General features: G+C 34.2%; 6 protein-coding genes across 6 annotated transcripts in view; 3 read left to right on the top strand and 3 right to left on the bottom strand.

The window, feature by feature from the left end:
- Positions 1-200: 200 nt before the first annotated feature.
- HELRODRAFT_83507 (hypothetical protein) lies at positions 201-875 on the top strand (the record flags this gene model as incomplete). The annotated part of the gene is made up of 1 exon (XM_009023662.1): positions 201-875. One exon carries the CDS (start codon positions 201-203, stop codon positions 873-875), a length of 675 nt encoding a protein of 224 aa, XP_009021910.1.
- Positions 876-1138: 263 nt separating this feature from the next.
- Positions 1139-2256, top strand: HELRODRAFT_192663 (hypothetical protein; the record flags this gene model as incomplete). Its single annotated transcript, XM_009023715.1, has 2 exons — positions 1139-1965; positions 2057-2256. The coding sequence occupies exons 1-2, from the start codon at positions 1590-1592 to the stop codon at positions 2254-2256; spliced, it is 576 nt and encodes a 191-aa protein (XP_009021963.1). The 5' UTR covers positions 1139-1589.
- HELRODRAFT_192662 (hypothetical protein) lies at positions 2251-11398 on the bottom strand (the record flags this gene model as incomplete). The annotated part of the gene is made up of 26 exons (XM_009023714.1): positions 2251-2669; positions 2734-2870; positions 2954-3035; positions 3173-3285; positions 3744-3849; positions 3980-4015; positions 4117-4168; positions 4452-4537; positions 4671-4781; positions 5139-5265; positions 5688-5738; positions 5825-6146; positions 6287-6384; positions 6524-6706; positions 6877-6966; positions 7317-7397; positions 7518-7604; positions 8270-8416; positions 8876-9106; positions 9476-9663; positions 9866-9905; positions 10058-10180; positions 10433-10540; positions 10640-10693; positions 10970-11273; positions 11361-11398. The coding sequence occupies 26 exons, from the start codon at positions 11396-11398 to the stop codon at positions 2356-2358; spliced, it is 3309 nt and encodes a 1102-aa protein (XP_009021962.1). The 3' UTR covers positions 2251-2355.
- An 847-nt stretch (positions 11399-12245) lies between these two features.
- HELRODRAFT_176242 (hypothetical protein) lies at positions 12246-17952 on the bottom strand (the record flags this gene model as incomplete). Its single annotated transcript, XM_009023713.1, has 13 exons — positions 12246-12422; positions 12673-13167; positions 13325-13494; positions 13734-13970; positions 14057-14204; positions 14337-14444; positions 15530-15770; positions 16030-16224; positions 16373-16484; positions 16551-16806; positions 16956-17198; positions 17420-17563; positions 17677-17952. The coding sequence occupies 13 exons, from the start codon at positions 17950-17952 to the stop codon at positions 12246-12248; spliced, it is 2802 nt and encodes a 933-aa protein (XP_009021961.1).
- Positions 17953-18341: 389 nt separating this feature from the next.
- HELRODRAFT_176241 (hypothetical protein) lies at positions 18342-19898 on the bottom strand (the record flags this gene model as incomplete). Its single annotated transcript, XM_009023712.1, has 3 exons — positions 18342-18506; positions 18917-19238; positions 19756-19898. 3 exons carry the CDS (start codon positions 19896-19898, stop codon positions 18342-18344), a joined length of 630 nt encoding a protein of 209 aa, XP_009021960.1.
- A 1168-nt stretch (positions 19899-21066) lies between these two features.
- The window catches only part of HELRODRAFT_176240 (hypothetical protein), a gene marked incomplete at both ends in the record, with an annotated part of 1236 nt that continues 291 nt past the window's right edge, over positions 21067-22011 (top strand). Inside the window, one exon of the mRNA XM_009023711.1 lies at positions 21067-21882. Coding sequence (XP_009021959.1) covers positions 21067-21882 — 816 coding nt within the window. The remainder of the gene's footprint in view (positions 21883-22011) is intronic.

The raw sequence follows: 22011 nt of genomic DNA, 5'->3' as shown, positions 1-22011 counted from the left end.
TTGGCATAGATCTATCAAAATTCATTTTTTTACCGCTAATTATAAATCGACTCTTGATTTGATGACCGGTTGCAGCTGCTAGGTATGTAAGTTTAGTTACGTTTTCTTTCTATGTATTTAACGTCAGTGGTAACTGATGTTGAGTTGAAATTTCGTGTATTGATCGTTGGTGACACGTTGAACATTGAATATATCTAATAATGGATGTCGCCAGAGTTAAATTAATTTTAAAAAATTGCGATTGCGTTACCATCGATGTGGATTCAACCATTTGTTGCGATGAAACGGTAGATGAATTGGCTAAATTTTGGGGAAAAGAAGATGCAATTGTACCTATCACTACCTTAGCTATGGAAGGTCACTTGGATTTTCGAACGGCTCTAGAAAAAAGAATGGAAGTCTTAGACATTTCATCACAAAAGCTAAAAGTGTTTATTGCCGAGAAAAAAATTCAGTACACGCCAAACGTCAAGAAGTTTATTAAATTTTTACAGAATAGGTGCATAGCGGTCTACTTGATAACTGGCGGCTTTCACGAAACAGTCGACAACATCGCCATCGACTTGAACATTCCCCTCGAAAACGTGTTTGCAAATCGAATAATTTTTGACGAAACCGGTCGTTATTTAGGTGTCGATGAAACTGAATTAACGTTAAAGGACAATGTCAAGGCAGAAGTGATAAAAGGTCTGAAATGTCGTTTCAACTACAAAAGTGTAGTCCACATAGGAGATGGAATGAACGATGCCAAGGTCTGTCCTGTCGCTGATGCCTTCGTGGGGTATGGAGGTGTCGTCATCAGACAGAAAGTTAAGGAGCTAGCAGGCTGGTTCGTCACTGACTTCCAACAACTTATTGACGAAATGATGAAGTAATAATTTTTTGATTTTTATTTAAACAATGTTTTCATAGTTTTGTAATAAGAATGAAACATGTTTCTCATAAAAATTAATTTCAAATCTCACGTTAATCTGGTCTGTTATCTTAATCTAAGCGCGACATTTTGAAATCGTTAACTCAAAAATAATAACTGTTCGATAGTTTTGTAATCTCACAAAACTTAAATTGTGGGGATCCATCTTTCGCATTTTACGTACTAATGAAAGCTTTATTCTCTTTTAAATAAAAAGCATTGACTATTGTATACAAACTCATAATTATTTGTAGTAAATAAATTTGTAATAATAAATTTGTACAATATAAGCATTAATATTAAAGATTAATAAATTCACACTAGGTAGAGTAAATAAGATGTGCTTAATATAATGCGACTAAATTTCTGAAAATTTGAAATGATTTGCGGTATGCATTAGAACTTTGGCCTGAAAGATCTACATCCATAATAATGATAAATGCATGCATTTGCTGTATATTCAGTTGACTCTTATGATCTACAAGGTATCGAAGTGTAACAATTTAATTAGCTAAAAAGTTTTTTAACTCTCAATTTAAAACCAAATTAAAATTCTGTCTGTCTGTTTAAGTTTACCGCTGTCGTTAGAATTTTGATACTGTAATTGTAATGGTTAATTAGTGGTAGAAGTAGCAAGTTAACTTTGAAGTTTATCGCGTTAATTAACATATTTAACATGGATGACGGTGCCAAACAAGTGAAATTAATTTTCAAACATCGCGATTGCGTGACCATCGACGTGGACTCAACGATCTGTCGCGACGAGACGATAGATGAGTTGGCGAAATTCTGCGGGAAGGAGGATGCAATTATACCAATTACGACGTTAGCTATGGAAGGCCACTTAGACTTTTACACATCTCTCGTAAAAAGTCTACAAATTTTAGATATTACTTCAGAAAAATTGAAAGAGTTAGTATTGAGAGAGAAGAGTATTCAGTACTCACGAAACGTCAAGAAATTCATTAAACTTTTACAGAATGGGTCCATAGCTGTCTACTTAATAAACAGTCGACAACATCGCCATCGACTTGAACATTCCCCTCGAAAACGTGTTTGCAAATCGAATAATTTTTGACGAAACCGGTCGTTACTTAGGCGTCGATGAAACTGAATTAACAACGTTGAACAATGGCAAGGCAGAAGTGATAAAAAATCTGAAATGTCGTTTCAACTACAAAAGTGTAGTCCACATAGGAAATGGAATGAACGATGCCAAGGTCTGTCCTGTCGCTGATGCCTTCGTGGGGTATGGAGGTGTCGTCATCAGACAGAAAGTTAAAAAGTTGGCAGGCTGGTTCGTCACTGACTTCCAACAACTTATTGACGAAATGATGAAGTAATTTTTCTTTATTTCAAGTTTTGCAGCAAATACAATTTGTAACATAAAAAATTTATTTTAAGCGTCTATTGAGCTATACGGGTAGCCAAACCACAACCGTTTATTTTTTATTTATAGTATAATTAGGCAGACCATAACAAATCATATTAAAATATAATCTTTTCGGCGTCAGGTTTTTCACTATGAATTTGTCGAAAACGCTTTTCGGATCTTTGATGATTGCAGTTTTATTTTCTTCTTTATCAACTTTCTTCTTTAGTGGACTTTTGATTTCTCTAGACTTTGTAGATTTCAATGGATTCCTATCGTTGTTTGCAATTTTGTTATCCTCACTCTCAGGCTGTTCGTATCTTACTTGCCTGTTTATCGTTCTTTGCATGCATTCACCCGTGCTCAGGTTGCTCTCAAACAAATCTGAAAATAAAAATTTATCAATGCAATAATAGTTAATAATTCATTTAGTCAGTCTATTGACAACCTTTCAATAATTCAAAGAACCGAGTGTTGTTGTCAGCAGTTGAAGTGTACATCTGGTTGAGGAAGATGCACGAGACGCCGGCAAGACTCAGCAACATCGCAATAGCTGAAGGATTTTCGAGGCACGACATCTTCAGACTAAAAAATATTCATTTTTTTTAGTATCTTTTTAACTATTTTTAAACCGTACCTGTCCATAATCTGAAAGGAAATTAGTTAACCTCCTATCGCAAGCAAAATTCAACCGCCTGCTGTAACCCGCACCAGTTTGGCACAGATCAGATAGCACGATGATTGGACTTTCTGTAATAAAAACATTTTTCATCCTATATTGAGCCGTTTTTCAATCCTGAAGTTGTTAAATGAATCAAATAATATGCAGCAAATGCTCAAATAATTCTAAATAATACATAAATAGTAAACACGTAGGTAAAAATTACTTGATAAATTCATAACTGAAAGCTGTTTGAGACTTAAGATGTCAGTAAACTTTCCACATAGCATCATCAACATCGATCCATCCTTCGCTATTACTCTTTCCATCTCTTTTAAACTGGACAGACAATAATATTAAAAGCTTTAATAATATTACATAATAACATAATTTAGTATGATGTTATAAAAAAAATACAAGTATCTCAGTGGCGAATCCAGAAAATAAGGAATTCGGGAATTCATTCCGTCTCACCGAATATTAAAAAAATTAGAAACTAAAGATTTTTGAAAAATCGCTGATATCAGATAAATGCAGACGAACATTTCTTGATGAAAAAGTCTAAAATTAACACAAAAACCACTAAATATATCTACCGTCTAAAAAAAATTTGAGATCACCCATGAATAATATTTAACTAAAACTATCTGGATCGATCACTTCCACGTACCAATCTTTTAAATAATTAGACTTGACACGTACAAAATCAAACACACACACACACACACACACACACACACACACACATACACGTGTATATATAAAGAGAAAAACCAATTTTTTAAGATATAATATACCTAGGCGCGTGTTGTTCTCCTAAATAGCCAGTCCATTGAGACGTCTGCGTTCTACTAAGCTTCAGCATAAAATCCCTAAAAAGTTTTGATGGCTGGCTGTCTTCGACTGGATAGTAAAATTAAAAAACAGTGAATTTAAGCAACATTTCTGCTGTGTTGTTAATTTATTATTATTACTACTACTACTGCTGCTATTACTATTACTACTACTAATAATAATCATAATAGTTGTTAACCTACGCTGGATGTATCATTAAACGGATCGATTAGATCTGCGTGTTAGATTTTAATTAATTAATTAATCAATCATTTAATTAATAATTAATTTCATAACAATAATTTGCTATGATATCCGAGAAATGAAAGTACGAACATTTAAATGACGTTACGTCAACTTTTACTGTAGCGTTACCCTCAATGGCAGCCTGGTAATTTTGGTTTTTATCTTTACATAAATAAAATTATAACAAAAGTGAAGTAAAAATAAAAAAATAAATGAAGAATGTTGAAAATTAGATAAAATTATAAAGTCCGAAATTTAATATAGATTTTCAAGAGTACGTATATAGACTAGTACTTCACAAAGGAGTAGTATTGCAGTACACTCATGTGCACTTTAAAAATGAGTACAGTAAATTTAAATGAGCGGTATACAATTCAAAGATACTTGTAAAATACGTGTGCGCTTAAAAATGTACCGTCCTTAACCTTATTTGCCGCCCCTGCTTTGGCCTCTCTGTTCTTTGCAGATGATATATTTAAATCTTTCTTTGACCTTTTTCTCGAAGTTTCATCTATTAGTGACATTTTATTTATTTCCTTTAAATTAAGATATAAAATACGCGAGAATAATTCTTCAATATTCATTGTAAATTTACGGTTAAAATGAAAGTAACAATCGGAAATGATAATTGGTAAAATCCGTACCGGACTTGCCAGGAGTCGATTTCAGCATGTTCAGTCTGCTACGTAGCATGTTTATCGATATATCTCTGGCTATCGAGTTGACTGCCCTGTCCTCTCTGAACCACAGTAATGCTTGTGTGGGTGTTAAAAAATTATTCGTTAATTAGCATTCTGATAATTCGTTAGACTTAAACTTTAAAAAAGTACTAACATCATTGAAAAATTATACACGATCACACATTTTTCAAAATTTAAAGTTAATCTCCCTCTCAAATATCAATAGGTTGACTATTCTAGTCTTACATCAGTAATCGAATAATTCATCTCGCTCATAGCTCCTTATGGCAATTATTGTAAAAGTTATTTTATTAACTTTTAACGATACTTGCCATAACAATACATTTCTGCATAAGAATGGCCGAGCAAAATATTTCAATACGAATTTCAAAACGAAACGAGACGAGCCGATATTTCGTTAAAATTTATAACCTTCAAGGGGCAACTGCATCAAGTATGGATCAATAAGCAGAATCATTGCCCTCCTACTTGCATCATCTTCTTTACTATTGCGTAATATATATGTTATCAACGTTAACAAAGTTTTGTTCTCACAATTCTTATTTATAATTAATTGTGAAACTAATAAAAATGCAGACACACACCACACCCTCACACACACACAACACCCTCACACACACACACACAACATCACACTGTATAACAGTTTAAAAGTAGCAAAAATGCTTGGCACTTACCTAGAACAAGACCTCATCACTTTTATTAAAGGCTCCAGATAATCTTCTATCATATTCACAAGTTGGAAAAACTATTGAAAAATATAATTTAAATGACAAAAATGGTGAAAGGATTGGAGGAAATGATTAAGACTGATGTCCCTACCTCCTTTTCTAAGCACATGAATGGCTCGTCATTTGTACCTGTGATCTGTGCCAAGTTTTGATATCTTATTATGTTGATCTATATATGTGTGTGTGTGTGTGTACGTGTGTGTGTGCGTGTGTGTACATGTAAGTCAACCTTTCTATGCACGTCATAAGCTGATAGCTTCATCTCACTCTTCAGTAATGTCTGGATGATAAAAAGTTAAATTAAAATAACATGAAAATAAAAATGAATCAAGGTTGAAAGAAAGTTCATAAAAAAAACCCAGCAACCTCTTGCAGATCTTTCACATAACCCGACCACCTCTCAACCAAGTAGCAAATTTTCTTTGGGCATATCGACATTTTGAACACTCCCAATCCGTTATTACTTCCGTTGGCACACCCATCATCACCCTTACTGAAAACATCATCGTCGTCGTCGTCCTCATCATCATTCTCATCGCCGTCTTTTATTTTGATGTTCTGACTGGATGAACTCTTACTCTTCATGTTGACGTCAGATTTTTTACTCGTCTGCGAGATTTTGGATTTTTTTGGGATCGGCTGGGACTGCGAGTTAGTTTGCCGCACTACAGCTCCGTATAAGTGATTCCTGGATTGTTTACGTGTATAACGTTAACGTTAATGTTAATTACTCCGAATAATTAATTTCAGTGCTGACAATTTCTGTTAGATACCTGGAATTTAGCAAATTTAATCAAGAAAGTGTTGAAAATCATTTAAAATGCGAACCTTCGCGGACTATGGACAAATACGATGTATTGAAACTCAGTCGGTAAACTTGCAACATATGTTAAGTGCTCCAAAGAGACATCGAGTTTACCAACAGCCTATATGATAGAATTTTCATAAAATTTAGCAAAAAAACATTTTTATTATCATATCTATATTAATATTTTAACGATTTAGGTTGAAAATTTTGAAAAAAATGTTTAGACTACGAAAATCTGAAAAAAAGCCAAAACCCACAGGAAAATTAGCATTAAGAGCTTGCAGCAGATGATTGTATAGAGGATAGTTAGTGGAATTTCTGACGAAGGAATCATTGAGAAGTTGGTTCATCTGATTGAACATCGAGGATAAGTGGCTGATTGCTGGTTTCGGTAGGCAGTCGGTCAGCAGGTTTCTCAGATGTATACTGGATTCATAACTCTATGGCATGTGTCACGATTTAAAATTTATTTTCGTAGAATCAAAAATCAAAAAGAGTCAAAAAACTAGTAAGAATAAAGTAAAAAATGGAAGTAGGTTCTACAAAATATACATCAGATATTATTATTTAAAAATTAATAAATAGGAGAATGTTGTTAACAAACACCGACTTGATAAAGCAATAGAAATTGTTGTGATAGCATTAAGTCATGCTGTCCGATGCATTCAACAAGTTCCAACGCTATTTCGCTACCGAGTTTCTGGTTAAAATGTCCAAAAATTTGAAATAATACTATACTATTTATTATTAATTATAAAATAAAACAAAAAAAATATTACTTATATAAAATGTACTTGTTTTTTTGAGTATATATATATACTAAAAGAAACCAAGCTTGCTGTCGAACCAGGTGCCGATGAGGTTGAAGTAGGGTGAGAGCTTGCATGAGAAACTCTGTTGCCTTCAATAGGTTCATGTTGCTCTGCGTTGCTTCATTCTTTGTCATTCGTTTTTGTTTGGATTGATAAATGGATGAATAGATGAATTGATGGGTTGATGGACGGATGGATGAATAAATGAATGGATAGAAAGATGAAAAAACCAACAAACTTTCAATTTTTTTATGAAACTAGTGTATCTATTGTATTTGCCAATGTCGTATTTGTCAAACGAATATGCCTCGGCATCCATCTATTGAAGAAAATATAATCATAATAATATCACTACTACACTACTTACTACTGCTGCTACTATTGCTACTATTGCTACTACTACTACTACTACTACTACTACTACAAAAACCAACTGCACCTTGATGTTAGCGTCCCAGACGGAAGCTTGCTCGTAGCAGGCATTACACGCTAACAGTGCATAACACTTTCCATAAATGTAATATATCTTGATAATAATAAAAATAATAATAAATAATGATTATTATTATTATTACCATAATAATAGAAATAATAATTATTATTATTTTAAATTTTTTATGTCACCTCAGCCCTTTCATTAACGAGGCAGCCGCAAAGATTTATGGCCGACATCAGAAGACATGAAATCAATTCAGGGATTTTACTGAAATGTAAAATAAATAATAAAAACAATAATATTCATAATAATAAACTTGTGAGTGTGTTTGTGTGTGTGTGTGTGTGTGTGTGTGGTGCGTGCGATTAAAAAACTAACTCCATATATTTGTGCCAGTGATGCTCATCATCGGTGAGTTCGGCTGTGAGGCACATCTCTTGGAATAACTTCATTCATTTTTTCAAGTTGGTTTTTTTTAATTAAAGAGTGAAATTATTTATATACTAAAAAAGATTAGTTGAGTTAATTAATTAGAAGGAATAGATGAATGAACGAACGAACGAACGAACGAATGAATGAATGAACGAATGAATGAATGAAATAAGGAACTGTTAAGTGAATAAATAAATGAACTAAATGGCAAATCAGCGAAAAACGGTTGAATGAATAAACGAAGAAAGGAATAATTGAATGAATGATTAAATGAATGAATGAATGAAAGATGGGAAAAATGAACAAAAACTTAACATGAAAACCTTATCTAATGAATTTTTCTTGTTAAGTTTAAAATTTTCGACAGTCAAGCGATTGACGTGAAGCTCGAACATGGCTAGAAGCAGTCTCGCATGCCTCACCTTCAACTGGCATAGCGATCTTTCTATCATTATACTGCAGCCTTTGTGCTGCGTTGCAGTGGTGAATGAATGGATGAATGAATGATTGCATGAATGAATGGATGGATGAATGAATGAATATATGGCTTGATGAATGGATGGATGTATTTGCCGATGGATTATTGCATGCATGATTGCATGGATGAATTTATAAATGAATGAACAAAAAATGTAGATGGATGAATGGATAGAGCAATAAATGATTAAATATTAATAATAATGATAATAATAATAATAGGAATAGGAATAATAACCGACATCAACAACATGCAGACAAGATTTAATCCATCTATATTGCCTTTCCATCAAGTCACCCGCCATCTCGTAACACCCACACGCCTATGATAAATATATTTTAACATTTTTTAGTACATAAATTCATTTATCTTCTTTTTAATTCATCACTTCATTCATTCATTCATTCATAAAAAAAAAACACGAAACAAAAAAAAAACAAATGCGTACAACCTCAATTAAAATCTCATGCTTCAGATAAAGGTCACCATCACTACAACCCCAAAAATTATTATTACCATAATTACAATTACAATTATTATTATTGCCATTATTATTACAATTATTATTATCCTCGATTAATGTAATTATATTATTTAGCATGTCAGCTGCTGCCAATAGAACGTTAACGCCATCCTTGAGTTCATTCATTGAAGTTAGTTCGGCCGATATATCTTCCAGATTCTGTTGAATAATAATAATAACAATAATTATAATAATAATAATAATAATAATTATTATTATTATTATTATTATAATTACGCTGTGGGACATGTGTTCGGTTTCGTCAGAAATGATGGAAATTCCTAGGAGCAGGACAAAACTTGGTGCCAGATGTGTACAGGCTGCTCTGCAGAAGGTGTGGAGTGATCCTCCAGCGAGATTGAAGCAAATTATTTCAGAGAAAGATTACAGAAAAGAGTTTAAAAAGTTATTTGTTCAACGAAGCATTTAATCACTGTGCAATCCTCTGAGGAATGTCAACAGAGTGAATAACATAATTATAATTATAATTATGTTAATAATTATTATTATGATTATAACGGCGCTAACGTGAACGAGATGCCTAAACTCGTGGATTATATCGTCATCCTTCGTGTATTTCAACATTTCGAATTTGTTCTTGCACCGCTCAACGATCAACAACAACTTGTAATGTTTTCTTGTTGTTCTTAATGTCTTTGTTGTTGATGTTGTTGTTGATGTTGTTGTTGATGTTTTTGTTGATGTTTGGTTTTCATCTGCAGGTTTAATTAAATGATGATACGCTTAAAAGTTTTAAATCGTAAATCTTAAAAGAGCTTAAAATAGAAGTTTTAAACCATAAACAAAATACAAGCACAAATACAAACATACAAACAAACAAACAAACATACAAGCAAGGACACCTACAAACAAATGAACAAACAAACATATATACAATCACACATATACAACACATACCATCCAAGACAGCCAGTGCATCAGAGATAAAACAATCCACCTGTATGTGTATCATTGTATCATGATTAAACATTAAAAAACTTGAAAATATAAACAAAGATATAAACATAAACAACAATATAAACATAGACAACAAAACATAGACGACAAGACATAGACAACAAAACATAAACAATGACAACAACCACAGACTTTACAAATCCTTTTATAATGAGCCATGGAATCGAAGTCATCATCATCGTCATCATCTGCGAGAATCACTATCATCAACATCACACATTTTATCCAACTGGTTTCATCTATATCTTCGTATAACTATTCAATTAATTAATTAATTAATTAATTAATTAACCAATTAATTTGGCTGGTGTGTAATTATGCCACATAAAATATGTAAACGCTGTATGAATGTTTCATACATTCTTTATGGTACGAGGGTTTAAAAGGCGGAATATAAACATCAACAACAACATCTGCAACATCAACAACAACAGCATCAACAACATCATCAACAACAACATCAACAACAGCAACATCAACAACAACATCAATAACAACAACAACGACCAATGCTTTCTCTGCATATATAGCAGCGTGTTTGTAATCACGTTCCTGGTGCAACAGCACTGCCATGTTATAATGTACATCACGTAGAGCCTCCATCCTCTTCACAGACTGTTTAATTATGATAGAAATAATAATAATAATAATAATATTATTATTATATTTTATTATTATTATTATCAACCAAAACATCATCATTATCGTCAGTACCGTTGCAGCCTTTTCAGCATGTTGCAGATATTCCAGGGCCACTTTGTAGGCACACTGCAAAACAACCACACACATAAAATTTAAAGTTTGTTCAGAATAATTAATGTATTATGTTAATGATCAGCTCATATGTTAATTGAAAACCAACTCTAATGAATAATTAGAGTTGGTTTGAGAAAGTTATATCCTAACAGGAAAAAAAGCAAACAAATTTGCATATGTAAATGAAAAAACCGTATTCTAATGAGAAAAATATGCTAATAAGTCATAATCGTATATGCTAGTGGCAAGCCTGTATGTTAATGAGTAGATTTTAATAAGTTACTGGACCTGTTTGATGCAGATGACAGCAATTTCGATGAAGATGTTGATGTAATCGAGGCTATCTGTTAGGCTAATGAAAGTATTAATGTTGTTGTGTGAGGTTGCTTCGCTAGTTTTGCTGATGCTTTCAGAGGTGCAGTTGATGTTATCATCATTGTTGATGTTGTTATTATTATTGTTTCGTGTATTGTTGTTGCTGTTGTTATTATTATTGTAGTTGTTGTGTCTAGATGGCGCGTTGTTTTGTCTAAGGATCTTATTGCATGTTATTGATCTGTTCAATTCTTCAGTGGCTACGTATTCGAACAACCTGCGTTCGTGAAGTTACAAATTAAAAGAAACATTTTTCACGGCGACCTCACTCAGCTCCTCACTTGGAAAGGTCTCGCTGGTCGACCTTGAACTTGCACTTCTTGCTGTGGTGACGAATGCCATCGGTCAAGTTCAACTCCACGCATGTGTCCAACAGTCTGTCGTGTTTGTGTCAATCAATCAATCGATCAATCAATTAATCAATCGATCGATCGATCGATTAATCAATCAATCAATCAATCAATCAATCAATCAATCAATCAATCAATCAATCAATCAATCAATCAATCAATCAATCAATCAATCAATCAATCAATCAATCAATCAATCAATCAATCAATCAATCAATCAATCAATCAATCAATCAATCAATCAATCAATCAATCAATCAATCAATCAATCAATCAATCAATTATTTTATCAATCAATCACTACATTAATCTACAAATTAACTAATTAATTAATTATTCAATTAATGAATTAATAAGTTAATCTAATTAGAAGTTAAAAGCGCCTGGACTAGTTTTGCAGAGACGTGACTATCTTCATGGGCAAAAATTTGCTGCGTTCATACGCTATGTGCGGTATTTTTGATATAACTTAACAGAGCAGTGGAGAAACTATGAATAAATTTATTTAATCATAATTATATATAATAATAATAATTCAGTAATTTATGAACTGCATGTGGAATAGGTTTCTCAGCGAATCAGAACGAGGGAGAAAACATCTTGAAAGTACGTCCACCAATAGGAAAACAGGAAATATAAAAGGGTGGAGCGATAATTTTCTGTATATTTTGACCAGCTTTTTCAAAAACCAGGTAGTTAGGTTCTGAATGAGGTAATATAAAATGTCAACCGATCAATTGAATATTTAATTATTTTATAAAAACAATTCATTCAACATTTAATCACAAGTTAATTAATCATTAAAATATAAATGAAATGAATTTATTCAAAAAATTAAATTATAAAAATTGATCAATATTCCTGACTGATTTTGGAAAATTAAATCTAGTGAATCCCCTATCGTGAGGAAAAGTTGAATGCCTAAATGTGGCAATGACGTCATCGCTGACGTCAAAAGTTGACCAACCAATCAGAGTTCGAGGAATGATATATGGGTCTGGCTTTTCCGGGATTCCCTGTGTAGGAATATGAAAAATTAGGTCAGAAATTGGTAAAAAATCAATTAAAGGTCTCTAAAATGTAAACTAGCAATATACTGTTAGTACATTACATTTATATTGAAAGTAAAATACGAACGACTTACGTAAGTACACTGTAAGTACATTGTAAATACATTGTAAGTACATTGTAAGTAAATTGCAAATAAATTGTAAATAAATTGTAAATACATTGTAAGAAGATTGTAAGTACGTTGTAAGTACGTACTTCTTGCTTCTTCATAACTCTGGTCGACTTTTTAGAAGTTACGCTAGGCTTACTTCTCTTGTTACTTGCGTTGATATTTTCATCATCGTCGTCGTCGTCGTTATCATTATCAGTATCATTGTTGATGTTGTTGTCATTATCGTTACCTTGGTTCTTATTATTATTATTATTATTGTTTTTATTGCTATTATGTGAGCTATTTTTTATTTTATTATTTTTACCATCGTTACCGTCGCTTACGTCATCAACAACGTCATCATTGCTGTCATCAACGCTATTGTTATTGTCAGTTGAATTGTTGTTATTATTATTATTATTGTTGTTGTTGTTGTCAGTACTTTTATTTTTATTCTTATTCCCGGTGACAGAGCTGGGTTTCCGGTTGTCAGCTTTTTTATTTTTCAACTTTTCCTTTTTGCTGTCGCCATCTTTCAACGAAGAGTTAATGACGTCAGCGTGCTGTTTAATTACGTCACTGATGTCTTCGAAGCATACCTTCGTGTTGACGCGTTTTTAATTTTTGTTAAAGTCATTTCGTCAATCCTGACGATGATATAGTCTTTATTCAAAAGTGTGTTAACCATAAAACAATATGGAAAAAAATTGACAAAATAACAACTGGCTTTCCATAATACGCAAAATAACAACTGACCTTCCATAATCTCATGACGATGTGATGGCTCATGAGGCAGGCTTCAATCTGATTGGTCGAACCCGGGTCAGAGGTCATGGCTAATGTGACGTAACATTTCAAAAGGCCGTCCAAGCGCTGTGCGTCGGATATACCCTGCAACTTCACTGATATTGCTCTCTGCTTGAAGTCTTAAATAAATAAATAATGAATAAATGAATAAATTAATAAATGAATGAATAAATAAATAGATGAATGAATGAACGAACGAACGAATAAATGAATGAACGAACGAACGAACTAATGAATGAATGAACGAACGAACTAATGAATAGAACACAAAATGAACAAATAAATAAATAACCACTTTTTAATTCATTTATTTTGTAAGTATAAAAATACAACAAAACAAACAAACGCCAATTTTAACCTAAATTCAGTTTCTCTCTTATGATAACTTTCTCTCTTTCTTCATTATCTCTCTTCATCCTCACCCTCTCTCCATCTTCATCCTCTCCTTTATTGGCTTTCGTAGCACTAGACGATCTAATTTTTTTACGATTTCCAAACTTCATACTATCGTTTGCGGACTTTCGATTTTTCGTCTTAGTTTCACTTTCGCTTTTATTTGTTGTTGTTGTTATTCTTCTAGAAAAATCTTGATCAGCTGTCACGGTCGTTATTGTTAGTTAATTAATTTGTCAATTGTAATTAAAGAGTCATCGTCGTCGTCATCCTCATCATCATCTTTACCTTGACATTGAAGACCAGCTATAGTTGAAAGAATTTGAATGGACCAATGAACGAGGTCCCGTACATCATCACGTGATTCATTGTGACCAATCAGACAGTGGGAAAACTCCAGAAGGCATTCAAATTTCAGCCAATCATATTGTTCAGACTGCCACATACAAAAGAAAGGGATGATGATGATGGTGATGGTGATGATGATAATGTAAACATTATATCATCACTATTTCAATCATCATCATTATTGTCATCATCATCATCATCGTTGAACATTCTGGGAAACCTGGAGAACTTCAACAGCATTCTGATAAGCCATTATCTGCGCGTGTGGTTGCCTACTGTGTCGTGCCACATTCATCCAGACCTCGTGTTGATAGTCTTCTGCATCTAACTTCATTCATTCATTTCAATCCGTCAATCAATTAATCATTCATTTATCCAATCGTGTGTTTGTTTGTTAATTTATTCATTCAATTATCCATTCATCCACTTATTCATTTGCTCGTTCATTCTCGTTCGTTTATTTGGTTTTCATTCATAATTTCAACCCGTCAATCGATCAATCATTTAATTAACAAACTCATACTCAACACACACACACACACCACACACAAACACACAGACACACACACACACACGCACACACACACACACACACACACACACTGACACACAAACACGAATAAACACAAGCACACACGCAACGACCGACTTGAAACTTGTACATGTAAACATGTATGTTAAGGCCCATGCTGGATCTCAGGTACACCAACTTTTCATACAATCTCCTTTTAAATGGGGCGTGGTTTTAGACGATGACGACGATGATGAAGACGACGAAGACGATGATGACGATGATAATGAAGGCGACGACGACGATGATGATTAGGATGATACTGATGATGTGATAAATATTCTCCAACCTTTTAAATATGGTATCAGACATTGGCTGTTTGATTGCATGCTCCAATGCATCTAAAGCATTTTCATAGTCGCCCTACCAATCAATCAATTGATAATCACTCAATCAACCAACCAACCAACCAACCAATCAATCGACAAACCTCATCCATGTAAGTTCTAAACAGAAGTTCATTAAGCAGACACAGCAGATCCGAATTCTCATCAATAATAATCCTCTTCCTCGTCATCATCATCTCCTCCCTTTCTTCCTCGTCATCATTATCTCTCTCTTTATTATAATTAGCTTCTTTTGTTTTCACTTCGCCCTTCAATCCATCCTTCTCTTTTTCTTTCTTCGTTGATTTATTCTTTCCATTTACCGTTGATGTCTGTGCACCATCAAAGTTTTCAAGTTAATATACGCATACGTATATGATTGGACAGAAATAAATTATGAATACGAACAATAATATGAATGAAACCATTCTCTATTAAGTAATTATATAGCGCCTAACAATTCTCTTCTACATTCCTCATTATGCGTTATTCTTATCATTTGCTATGGCTGAATACCTGTTTGACAACTTTTGCAGAATTGTTGATATTTCGATTGTTGATGTTGCTTTTGATATCATTATCACCACCGCCGCCGCAAAGTTTGTGGCTAGAAGCTTGTAGCAGCTTCAGCAGCTGCTGAATCTGTGGTCTCAGTTTGATTCGGTCACATGACCTGATTGCTAAGGAGCTGCATGCGTTCCAAAACATCCGAACGCTGTACCAGACGAGATGGCAGTTGCTTCCTTCAAATGCGTGTCTGTTTGTTTGTTTGTTTGTGTGCGTGTGTGTGTACGTTTGTGTGTTTGTATGTTTGCATGCGTGTCTGCATATGTGTTTGTATGTGTATTTGTAAGTTTGTTTGTGTGTGTGTGTGTATGTTTGTTTGTATGTTTGCATGCGTGTCTGTATGCGTGTTTGTATGTGTATTTGTATGTTTGCACGTTAGTATGTGTGTTTGTATGTGTTTGTTTGTTTGTTTTCAAATTCTAAAAACACCGCCAGTCAACAATACAAACTGTGCTGATGTAACAAAATAACATGAGGCTTTCAAAATCATTGCCGTTGATAGAAACTGTTGTTGCTGATGTTGTTGCTGCTGCTGCTGCTGCTGCTGTGATGAAATCATTCGGAAAGCATGTTTCTTTATAATGTACTGACCACTGAAGACGTCCACGTAAGCTAGCAGGTATTTATACCTCGTGTATAGCTCTCTGAAATGTTATTATTGTTGAATTAACGTGTGAATTAATAACAACAACAACAACAACAATAATAATAATAATAACAGCAGCAACAACAATAACAACAATAATAATAATAATAACTGCAACAGTGAAAAAGAAAATTTTGAAATCTCACGGATTTTTCTTCAAAAACTTAACGTCCAGACAAGCCAGGAGTGTTGTTAATTCTCTGATACAGTTTTCAATGTTGACGCTGTCTGAGCTGTTACTGTTGTTACCTTTGATTGCTGTTGTTGTTGTCGTTGTTGTTAGTTCTTTCTTTTTAAAAGTTGGTTTGTAGCTGTTGTAGCTACTTCTGTTGCTGCTGGTGTTGTTGTTGGTTGCGTTGTAGTTGCTGAGACAGTGTTGCAACAAGCTTAGCCACAATTCAATGGCGACCAGCAATTCTCTTTGCAGCATTTTATTGTCAACGGGTTTTAAGCATGTCAGCGAGTTGTTGTTCCTTGTTGTTGCTGTTGTCGTTTCTGATGCTGCCTCATCATCGTATTTTGATTTTGTTTTCTGCTTGTAGTCAGGCAACCATTCGCAACTTTTCAGCAAGTTTATAACCTTCGTCATTTTAAAATCAACATTTTTATTATAAACACTTTTATATTTAATTAACACACACACAGATACACGCACACGCACGCATACACACGCATACACACACACATACGGACACACATGCAACAACAACAACAACAAACAACATCAACCTCAGTTATGTTGAACATGTAAGGATCTTTATAGTCGAAAGCAGTGTCAACGAACGAACCGACAGCATCAGCACCACCAGCGTTCGCGGTGAACGGTTTGCCAGAACAAACGTTCATCATGCAAACGTCGTAACGACAGCCGCTGCTACCACTGCTGCGGCTGGCAAGGTCGATGTATTTTTGTGGGAACGTTAGCAATTCTATCGCAACTATTGATTTGAACTTGTTAACATCGGTTGACATCTGAATAAGTAAATAAACAAATAGGTCATATAAATATATGCTATGGTCAATACGGCAAGTCATCCATTACATTTAAACTTTAATATAATACAACCATAACTAATTAAAATGCCGTTACGTGCCTCATTTAAAACATTCTCACTACATTAGCCAATCAAATGCTGCGTTATCTTACATTTTTCAATTAAAAATCTATTTTTTGCAGCCCTGCAATCAAGAACCTTGTTCGAGTTAGCCACGCCCAAGTTCCCGCCAACAGACACTCTCGTCAATTGTTTACACTGTACCCAAGCTCTCAATAAATTCATCATGGTATGCAGTGAACATCTGTTATGGTAGCAATCATAACTGTAGTAGGGCACTGGCTGGGCTGTGAAAATTTTGTCCAATGCCAGTTGACAGATCTGTGTGTGTGTGTGTGTGTGTATGTGTGCGTGTGTTGTGTGTGTGTGTATGTGCGTGTGAGCGTTAAACAAACCTCAGAAGCTAATTGAATGTTCGTTGATGTTGTCGTTGTATCCTGTTGAGGCATTTTATTTTTTTTTATTTCTTTAATGTTAAAGTTGTTGTTGTTGTTACTGTTGTTGATGCTGTTGCTAATGGTGGTGTTTTTATTTTTCTTAACTGGCTTCCGACTCCCATCTTTTTTGTTTTTGTTATCGCTAACATCTTCATTAGATTTTTCTTGACTGACGTTACGAACTTCCTCCATAATAAATCTCCGGACTAGGGATGTGCTTGCCACGCTGCACATGTTGGCCAACACCTCTCTATCTCTGTTTGTGTGTATGTGTATGTGTGTGTAGTGTGCGTGTGTGTGTGTGTGTGTGTGTGTGTGTGTGTACGTACATAGTGTAAGTGTATGTGTACTGCGTGTGCTTTGTATTAATTGGCAATAAATTTTTATTCAACAAATCCCATACTAACACGTTACCCTTGAAATCTTTCAAAATAGGAAGAAGCATTTTCATAGAATCGACAACTCCATCGTTACTACAACTACAGCCACCACAACTACAGCCGCCGCTACTACAGCCACCACCGCTACTACAGACGCCATTACTACAACCATCACCAGTAGCGACAATAAAACATTGGTGGTAATTCCAGAGGTATTTTAGTGCGGCGCTCACTAGCCAGTCTTCATTTGACGTTGTCGTTGGTGTAGCTGCTGTTGTTGTTGTAGCTGCTGCTGTTGTTGTAGCTGCTGCTGCTGTTGCTGTTGTAGTTATTGTTGTTGTGGTTCCTAATTGACAAGCCCTGACAAAGCATTTGATGGCCAATTTGCTCAAACTTTTCAGATATTTTCTTTTTTTGGGCCGTGGGTAAGATTATTTAATTAACTAGTTAGTAAATGATATTATAATTATTTGTTGTTATTATAATTATTATTATGACGATGATGATGATGACGACGAAGATGATGATGATGATGACAAAAAAGTATAATATGACATTAATTACATGTAAGCCAGCCATTGCGGTTCATCTTGATAATGATGTTTGTTGCAGTGCGGCAACGAGCAACATGTCTCCAGAGACATTTCTACGTTGTTGCTTCTTAAGATCTGTATCAGGGCCTATGAAATGTCACCATCACCATAATCATCATCATTATCGTCATCACCATCATCATCATCATTATCGCCATCACCATCATCATCATTATCGTCATCATCGTCATCATCATCAGCATCAGCATCATTATCATAACCAACCTCTCCTTTGATCATGTAGACTTCGGCTAGGGTCCTTAATAACTCTTTCCTCATCAAATCGCTGACTTCATTTTTGCACTTACCATCATCATTATCATCATCGCCATCATTATCGTCATCGCCACGGTCATCGTCACTTGTGACGTCATTTTTATCATTTTTGTTTCGCGCCATTTTAATTGTGTAGTCGTCATTATTATTGTTGATGATGTCAACGTTGACGGTATTATTATTGTTATTATTATTATCATTATTGTCGTTGTTGTTGTTGTTGTTGTTGTTTGGTTTTTGACTTCTCGGAGGCTTAGTTTTTTCAAGAATTCTGAAGAAAAAATTAAATTAAATTAAATCAAATTAAATTGAAAAAAGCCCATCAAAATAGAGCAAACAAACAAACCTATCTTTAGAAAGATGGACACCATTATCAGCAGCACCACCACTACCCTCAGTAGCAACTATATCACCACCACCACTACCACCACAACCACCACTACCATCGTCATCGTCGTCATCAGCTTCGAACCAAGTACCATCGTCGTATTGAAGACAGAAATCGCAGGCCACCTTACATAAGAGCCGGAACCCACGTTGATGGGTTAGTCTGCATAGATCACTCCATATCATCATCCTGAATGAGTGAATGAATGGATGGATGGATGAATAGATGAATGGATGGATGATAGATGAATGGATGAATGAATGGATAAATGGATAGATGGATGAATGCCAGAAATCCCAAAATTTTGAAAAAATTTTATGTTTTAGAATGAAAAAATTAGCCTATACGGCAAACAGCAGCCAACCAATCGACCAGACAACCACGCAATCAACTGACGAACTTTTCAATCCTATTACGTTCCTTCGCCTTCCTCTTCTTGCGAACGATACACCTCCACTCTTTCGTCCATCCATCATGCACCAGCAACCTACCAGCAATCCATCTCAGACAGCCATCTACATCGAGCAATCCATCGTTCATCATGTCTGAGTGGTGATGATGATGATGATTTTGTGATGATGTTGTGATGATGGTGATGATGTTGTGATGATGATGATGGTGATGATGATGTTGTGATGATGATGATGATGTTGTGATGATGATGACGATGGTGTGATGATGGTGATAACGACGATTTATATTCTTACATTTCAAAGTAGCACCAACCACAAATATTAAAGTGGGAATTATATGCCTGCTCGAAATGTAACTGGGACATCAGTTGACCCACTTTGAAGAGCACTGATTGGTCAACATCTCGTGTTTGTGGACGTACACTACGTGCCTAAAATATACACAAATGTATCTTAAACACCACATAAACAAATGTACAAATGTATGTACACCTATATATATATATATATATCCATACATACACTACATATATATTTGCTAGAAACACACACACAAACATGTACAAACATGCTCCAGTAACTGAGCCGCCCTATCTTCGAATCTTTCCAGGCATGAGCTCTCCACTTGGAGGCTTGCATCAAGACGACGGTGAAGCTGTATGATGACGTCACTGTATGTACCGTCATCATTATCAAGAGCCTTTTTATTATTATTATTATTTTGTTTTTGTTGTTGTTATTTGTTGTTTTTGTCGGTAGTATTCTAGTTATTATACTAATGCTACAACTAAACCAATGCTATTATTACGAATAAAATTAATAATATTCAAATAATAATAATAATAATAATAATATTATTATTATTATTATTATATTATTATTATTATTATTAACCTTATTAATATGCATCAATGCACCCTCCAGATCATCATCATCTCTTTCACATTTTGATAATTCGAAATGTATCTGACATCTTATCTTATGCTCCTGGCTATACAAAAAGTACATACATAGATACATACAAACATACATACATACATTAACGACAAATCAAAGTGTTAATCCATTTGTTACTTGATGTTTGACGGTTCAGTGTCACTCATCATGTTTTGGTTTTAATATACATACATACATACATACATACATACATACATACATACATACATACATACATACATACATACATACATACATACATACATACATACATACATACATACATACATACATACATACATACATACATACATACATACATACATACGTATGTATGTATGTATGTATGTATGTATGGTACGATGTCGCGAGCGGTTTGCATTAACGAGTTATTGTGTTATTTATTTAATAATTCTGACAAAATTGACGATGCGGAATTCATTTACGAAATAATGGATTTCTACAATTGTGAAGATATTAGAATAGCAAAAAAAATACTTACCAGCGATCTAGATGCGTTAAATCTAGAAAAAGATGATAAAATAAAGCCAAACAGTTCTGGAAACTCTAAAAAGGACAAGGTTAGTGATTTAATACTAACAATAAAAACAATTCTGAGCAACAAAATTGAAAGCAAATTGCCTCAGTATGCTGCTCTCAACCTTTTTAAAATTCCAAGCTCAAAAAAAGCTAAATTTGAGTCTATTCTTGACGAAAAGTTAAAAAAATTAGAAGAACTATTTATTGAAGAAAGAAACATCTTCCGAGAAATAGTAAATGATGCGGCTATTAACAATAGCCCAAAAGTAGAAAGAAAGCAGCAATCTGATTGCAAGACCGAATCGAGCAAGCAATCTGACTGGTCAGAGATTGTAAAACGTAAAATTAAAAAGAGCTCAAATGTTCAACACGTGGCGAATGTTCAACACGTGGCGAATGTTCAACACGTGGCGAATGTTCAACACGTGGCGAACATCAAAATGTTGAAAACAAAGAAAAAAACACACAACACTAACATAGCAAATATGAAAACAGTTATAGGCACCCAAACTGATAAACAAACAAATTTGAAAGCGATGAAACCTTCGCCAAAAAGAAAAGTTTTTTACGTTGGTCGATTGGACCAACAATGCACTGCAAAAGAGTTAAGCGAACACATAAATGGATTGAAAATTGAGGTGCTTGGTTGCTCAGCAATCATAAACTCAACTTTTAATCGCCGCTCAAAGCAAGCTACAACATCGATCAACACACAAAACACGAACTCTGACAAAATCGATGTTCAACAGACAAGCGCTGCATCAGAG

Source organism: Helobdella robusta (genome assembly GCF_000326865.2).
Source record: "Helobdella robusta unplaced genomic scaffold HELROscaffold_37, whole genome shotgun sequence".
Classification (NCBI taxonomy): domain Eukaryota; kingdom Metazoa; phylum Annelida; class Clitellata; order Rhynchobdellida; family Glossiphoniidae; genus Helobdella; species Helobdella robusta.
This window is presented reverse-complemented; position numbering and strand designations above follow the sequence as displayed.